At 45.4% G+C, this 7,100-nt stretch overlaps 1 protein-coding gene across 1 annotated transcript; it reads left to right on the top strand.

Annotated features, from left to right (window-relative positions):
* Positions 1 to 1,591: 1,591 nt before the first annotated feature.
* Positions 1,592 to 6,599, top strand: LRAT (lecithin retinol acyltransferase; the record flags this gene model as incomplete). Its single annotated transcript, XM_080915602.1, has 2 exons — positions 1,592 to 2,131; positions 6,444 to 6,599. The coding sequence occupies 2 exons, from the start codon at positions 1,592 to 1,594 to the stop codon at positions 6,597 to 6,599; spliced, it is 696 nt and encodes a 231-aa protein (XP_080771728.1).
* Between the last annotated feature and the right edge of the window lie 501 nt (positions 6,600 to 7,100).

Raw genomic sequence — 7,100 nt, 5'->3', positions numbered from 1 at the left:
TGTGAGTGCCATAGCGGCCATGTGGAGCTCAGAGGACAACCGTCTGCAGGCGGCTCTCTCCTACCATGGAGAACTCAGGGTAGAAAAAGAACTACACGTGATAGATGGGATGGGAAGGAAGTGCAGATTGATTTTGTTGAACCACCAGGAAGGGCACAGCACACGGCACAGAGCAGGTAGGCTGTAAGGGAAAGAATGATTGTGGATAGATTGATGGAAGACCATGCCTCTCCCTGTTCATTTGAAGCACTTGGAGAGGTGTGGGGGGGTGTGTATTGCAGTGAGATTTACAACTGTCTGTGAAGTGGACAAATGAACAGAAGTGCAGCGACAGTGACAGATCGCTTATAGCAGACAGGGAGCAGAGGTCCAGTCATCTGTAGAGGGGTGACCTAAGGCCTCAGCCTGGTCCAGGCCCCTTCAAGGCAGATGGAGATCTCGGGTCTTAGCCCGGAACTTAAGCCTTCTTAGTTTAGTGGCGCTAGGCTGGCTTACTCTTGTGGCCTTTGTCCTGGGAATGTAATCATTTACATAATACATTAGCACAGAAATTCACAGGGGTCTGGGAACCCAGAGCCCAGCCGGGTGGAGCCCCGGCAGCCTCCGACCTAGGCAGCTCCCCCATCTTCGACTGTGCCTGGGTTCGGCTGCAAGCACGCAGCCCTGCAGAACCACCGTGCTGCGGCGTTCACTTTCCTTAGCCTCCCAGGGCGGCAGCGCTTTATCAAAAGCTACATCTGTACGTGTGGCGCGAAGAAACTTGGCGTGACTCCTGGTTTGCTGGAGGGCGTTGGGGTTTCTTGATGACCGTTGGAAGGCGCGCGCTCAACAGGCGCTGGAGCCTTGGAGCGTCCAGACTGTAGGGTTCGGATCCTGCACGCTGGGGCACTGGACGCACAGCGAGCAATTCCACCTCTCCGCGTGCCGTCTGAGAGAACCTGGTCGCTTGTGTTTAAAGCGACAGTGATCAATTTCAGTAGGATCTGTAGGAATTCGCGGCGCGGGCAGTTTGGAGAATCGAGGGAAAATCTTTAGGAAGCCGAGGGCCACTGTATTCTTACCGGTTAGAACTGGTCTGACACAGAAAATTTCCAGAGGGCACGTCTCACCGCCAAGAGAGGTGCTCGACTTGTGGCAGGTGCAGGACCTTTCGCGCGGCCACGCCTCTGACATCTCCTACGCTGGCTAAAGGTCTCCCAAGGGAAGCAGAGCCCTCGAGAAGGTGTCAGGGTGCAGAACGCCCGCGCCCAATCCGTGTCCTCCGGCCTGTGACCGCACTCGGCCCGCCCTCTGCACCTCTATAAGAGCCACGGCTAAGGGCGCACCCGAAGCACCGCCTTCCAGGCGCACTACCTCTCCAGCTCCTCAAGCCCGGGTGCCACTACTCCCGCGGCTGACCGTACTACATCCCCCTCTTGACCGCCTGCACTGGGTGGTCCTTGGCTTCCCCCCCCTCTAGTCTCTTGCTCTCCGGGCCCTCTGCAGCCCCGGCCGTGCGTTCTGCAGGTGAGCAGCTCTGCAGCGCGGCGACCCGGAGAGCTCACCTTGCTCAGACCACTTGCGGCCAGCGCGAAACTCTGCTCGCTGTAGGATGAAGAACCCAATGCTGGAGGCTGCGTCCCTCTTTCTGGAGAAGCTGCTCCTTATCTCTAACTTCAAGCTCTTTAGCGTGTGCGCTCCGGGAGGAGGCACAGGGAAGAATCATCCCTATGACATCAGCTCTTTCCTCCGGGGTGATGTGTTGGAGGTGTCGCGGACCCATTTTACCCACTATGGGATCTACCTGGGGGACAACCGTGTCGCCCATCTAATGCCTGATATCCTGTTGGCCCTGACCAATGACAAGGGACGCACCCAGAAGGTGGTCTCCAACAAGCGTCTCCTCCCGGGAGTCATTTGCAAGGTTGCCAGCATCCGCGTGGACACAGTAGAGGACTTTGCCTATGGAGCAGATATCCTAGTCAATCACCTAGACGAGACTCTCAAGAAGAAGTCTTTGCTCAATGAGGAGGTGGCGCGCAGAGCTGAGCAGCAGCTGGGGCTGACCCCCTACAGCCTACTGTGGAACAATTGCGAACACTTTGTGACCTACTGCAGATATGGCTCTCCAATCAGCCCGCAGGCTGAGAAGGTAGGAGAGACTTGTAGGAGTTGGGGTTGGGATCCTCCGGGAGCTTTTTGGACATCTCCACCGAACCATTCTTGAGAGTTGTAGATTAAGTAAGGAAAGCTCTGGTATTTCTAGGGGAGGTCTGGCAAACAAAGGGCAGGTTGCCTTGCAGGAAGGCTATTTCAAAATGTGCAATAAAAAGGGTGTGGCCACACAGACCGCTTCAAAGATTCCAAAGTGCTGCCTGTTACTGCTGCACTACTGGTCATCTTGGTCTGCATACACAAGGTAGTTCAAATGATCGGGGGCAAGGGACTGAAAGCCTTGGAAGTTTTCCCACGAAGTGTAATTTGGCAGGAAGGTGTCCAGTTTTCTCCACTTCTATACGCACAAAGTGAATTCCCTTTACTTAATAGGCTCAAAATCCCCGCTAGGAGACTTTCCTGGTAGACACCTTCATTTCTGTGTTTGACTCAAGGCTTCTCCTTGCTGTTTAACTTCTTGTGCAGTGCCTTTAATCCTCACACCATGTTCCCATTCATTGTGAAGCATCTCCTAGCCACTGGTTCCAAAGGTGGGTTGGATTTTTAAGTTCCCAGTCTAGAAGGCTAGATTTCATCAGGGGAAAAAAATTCTAATTCTAAGAACATTCTTTTTAAGTAAAAGAGGCATCGGTTCCACATGATTTCTACTATTCTTTAAAAAGACTTTTAACGATTTTGCTTTAATTACATGTGTACGTATGTGCTGGAGGCCAGAGACTTTGCACCCCGGGAGATGGACTCAGGGCAGTAAGCCATCCACCCAGTGCTGCGATGACGTGGAGACCTCTGCAAGGAAAGGACGTATTGTTAATGGCTAGCCATCTCCCAGTTCTGTGCTTTTGAATTTCCAGAAACGTAAACTACTGCTTGTTTCTGGGTCTGACCACTGAAGTCTTTCACAGCTGCGGTGTCTAACCGCAGCATGGCAAAGCCATCTCTCTTTATAAAATTTTACAAAACGTGTCGTCAACACTTCCCCTCGGGTGAAGATCTCTTGCTATTAACAGTGCTCACAAGCGGGCCAGGGAGAAGAGTCCGTGGGCACAGGTGATTACTGCTCAAATCTGACTGCAGCTGGATCTCTGAACCCCACAGGGGAAGGCGGGAACCAACTTCCAAAACTTGGCCTCTTCAATTCACACAGGTGTTGGTACTGGTATGGGCATGCATGTGGGGGCACACACACACACGCAAACACATACATAAAACCTCTCTAGTAAATAAGTTAAAAATTCACTAAACAAGAGCCTTTACATCTTTGAGAGAATACTCTTTTATTCTTAAAGTTTTTTTTTAATTATTGACAGTTTTGTATACATATACAATGCATTTTGATCACATATTCCTCTTACTAAAATTCCCTTCCTCCTGCAGATGGCTTGCCCTTATTACATGCAGAAGTAGTGTCCTGGCTCCATCCCAGGAGCCAGAGTTGCTGAGAGTTCATGGCTATGCTGTGTCCAGGAGATAGCATTTTATAACAGGCTTCCCACTCTTTCTACTCATCTCTTCTTTCTCCTCCCCTCTTGCAACATTGCTTTTATACAGGCTTAGGAACCAGAAAGTTGAGGCATTTTTATACTGATACTGTGCATCACCAGACTGTAAAATTTAAGTCCCTTTGCTTTTAACTTTTACTGTTATGCTTTTTCTCCTAAGAGTCTGTTTTCTGACTTTTTATTACCAGAATGAATGCAGATAACCTCTTTTCAAGTGACTCAATGTTTATAAATGTAAACTTTTTGATACCTACGGAACATTTCCTACTCTCCACTTAAACACAACAAAAGGAAGCAAGACAAAGTAAAACAAAACAGGGTCTTCATGTAGCTAAGGCTGACCTCAGACTCCCAATCTAGCTGAGGACAACCGTGAACTTCTGATCCTCCCACAGTCATGCGTCACCACATCCAGTGTATACAATACTGAGGACCACACCTAGGGTTTCCTGTATTTTAGGCAAATCTTACCCACTGAGCTACATTTTCAGTCTTTTTGGGCTGATGGCCATGTGGGTGGATAGTAGGGGGCTGAGAGAAGGGAGGGAGAGAGGGAAAGGAAGTTAGTTAGGAAGACATAGAGGGAGAGACAGAGACAGAGGTGCATGCTCATTTATACACAGAAGAGAAACAGTCTGTGGCCTATGTTTGCCTCTAGATTTGCAAGAATGACCTTGAACTTCAAATATTCCTACCTCTACCTCCCAAGTGCCAGGATTATAGATATGCCTAACCACACTTCATTTGTGTGGTGTTGAGAATTAAACCCATAGCTTCATGCATTGTAAGAAAGTACCCCAGTAATTGAGTTTATTCTTCACATATTCATTCAATTTGATTTTAACTACTTTAAGAGAAAGCACTCATTTCTCTATATCTTGTTAGTTCAGTAGAAAGAGATTAGATGTTTGTCCTACAAAAAGAATGCTTTGATGTCTAATAGGCTATTGGACTTTCCTTTAGCTATTGTCTAAATGTAAATATTATATATGTTTACATATTATGTTTATGTACTATTATATAAAACTATATGAATAGAGATGACCTTACATTTACACAGTGGACTAAAACACACAGTCAAACTTGGTTGAATGGCATTTCACATGTATAACTAGGTTATTTACTTGTGCACCGAATACACTTAAATCGGTAATAGAGTCCTATAGGAAGGACTACTCCTATATTTGTAGTTGGTCCTCAACTGAGAAGTCCCCATCAGGTTCTTGAATGTATTAAACTTGTTTATTGTATTCATCAATAATTTAGAAATTCAGCCAGGCACAGTGGTGCACACCTTTGACCCCAGCCCCCTAGAGGGAGAGGCAGGAGGTACTTGTAGTTCAAGGCTAGCCTACTTTATATAGAAAGTTCCAGATGACCAGAGATAATATAGTGAAAGCCTGTCTCAAAGCAAGAAAAACAAAGAACTTAAAAACTAGGACTGGATTTTTTTTTCCAGGGGTCAGGATGGTTTAGCAATTAAGAGTTTATAGAACTCTTGCAGAGGACCTAAGTTTGGTTCTCAGCATCCACCTTGGAAAGATCACAACTGCCCGTAACTCAAGATGTGTGTGTGTGGGGGGGGGGTGGGGTGAGAGTATTTCTGATGCTCTGGCCTCATGGGCACATCCATTCACGTGCACATACCCATACACAGATACTTGCACACATAATTAAAAATGATAAAAATAAATCTTAGAAAGCAAAGACTTTAGAAACTGTCCCAGCTCAGGACATTCCATTAAGCCCTGGAGTTCTGAGTCAAGTTGAGCAATAGAGCAAGACCTCATCATATACATTGCAATATTCTACACAGGTATCTTGAGTCTAGTCTGAATAGCAAAACTCACATGAATATGACAGTTGTTAAATTCTAACAATGACAAAGATAACTGTCAAAAAATACAGTAGTGCTAACAATCATTGTAACATATTTATGCAATACATAAAGCACTATTCTTTTCTTAAACATTTATTTATGTATGTGAGTGCACTGTCACTGCATTCAGACACACCAGAAGAGGGCACCAGAATACACTACAGACGGTTGCCACCATGTGGTGCTGGGAATTGAACTCAGGACCTCTGGAAGAGCAGTCAGTGCTCTTAACCACTGAGTCATCTCTCCAGCCCAAACACTTTTTACTTGTAAGATTTAGTTTATCTTCAGGGCTAACCTGCTATCCCAATGAAGAAGAAAGCCTAGACTAGTTAAATGTTTTATTTGGTGTTGCACAACAAATATGACAGTCAGCACAGCTAAACTCAGGGCAGCATTTCCAAATAAGGTTGCTTTTCATAGAAAAAAAGTGACACCGTCGAATGCATCTATTAGGGGTAGAAAACATATTTAATGTCTTTATTTCCAGGAGCCAATTATGTGTCACATAACTGATGAGGGAGAGGATACGGCAACCCAGTATGACTATGTCTTTAGACTTTAAGCTTTATCTAAAAATATGATTGGTATCATCCAATTTTATAGTAGTAAAGTAGAAGGATTGCTTAATTTCTGTTGTTCTTTAAAACTTCAGTCTAGAAACTTCCTTCTTAGGTTAAGTTGGAATATGTGAATCAGTATTAATTTAATGTTGTTTTAATCTTTAGTGCTGAGTAACTTTTATGAGGTTCGTTTTAATAGTTTCCTATAACATTCTGCATATTATTTTATAAGTCACTTTCATGAAGTTTTCCTGGTGGACACAGAACAACTGGGAAGACTACTTGGTGTGTGGTATATGTGGCTCTTTTTAGCCACGGTTCCTAATAGTCTTATCTCTTGTTTTCCAGTTCTATGAGACTGTGAAGATTATCATTCGTGATCAGAGAAGTTGTCTTGCTTCGGCTGTCTTGGGATTAGTGTCTATTGTCTACACGGGCCTGGCCTCATACGTGACCCTTCCTGCAGTCTGCATCCCATTCTGCTTGTGGATGATGTCTGGCTAGCGTCCAGTCCCCATGTGAACGTGTATGTATTTTGTGTGGAAATCTGTTTATATTTATAGAGCACAAAACATTTAAAGAGCATGGTTGATAAAATGTGGCCCATAACACTGTGTTCTAGATAAAAAAAGTGATTAAGAATCATACAAAGTGCTTACCATGTAAGCCGAACGGAGACCTTTCCACACCCTCTCAGGCTGCAGAGCACCAGGAGACCCTGGAAGCATGGACAGCCTGTAAGAGGTCAGCAACCCCAGAGAAGTGGCCCCTGAGGTGACAGTCACAGGAGATTATTCAGGTTATTCTTTTCCTCCTGTAATCCTTCTGCTGTGGGCTTATCAGCTGAGACCATTAACTTTATTGTAATGTATTCTTAGTTAATGACCGAGATTAAAATGAAAGTGTCCCCTCATTTAGATGAATATATGTCTGAAAATTAGCTAAAAAGAAACCAACGTTCACCTTCTCTTTTGCCTTTATGTAACAATATAATCTTAAGTAAAC

This window comes from Micromys minutus, assembly GCF_963924665.1.
Source record: "Micromys minutus genome assembly, chromosome: 4".
Classification (NCBI taxonomy): Eukaryota; Metazoa; Chordata; class Mammalia; order Rodentia; family Muridae; genus Micromys; species Micromys minutus.
Note: the sequence above shows the minus strand (reverse complement) of the source record. Positions and strands in the feature narration are given on the sequence as shown.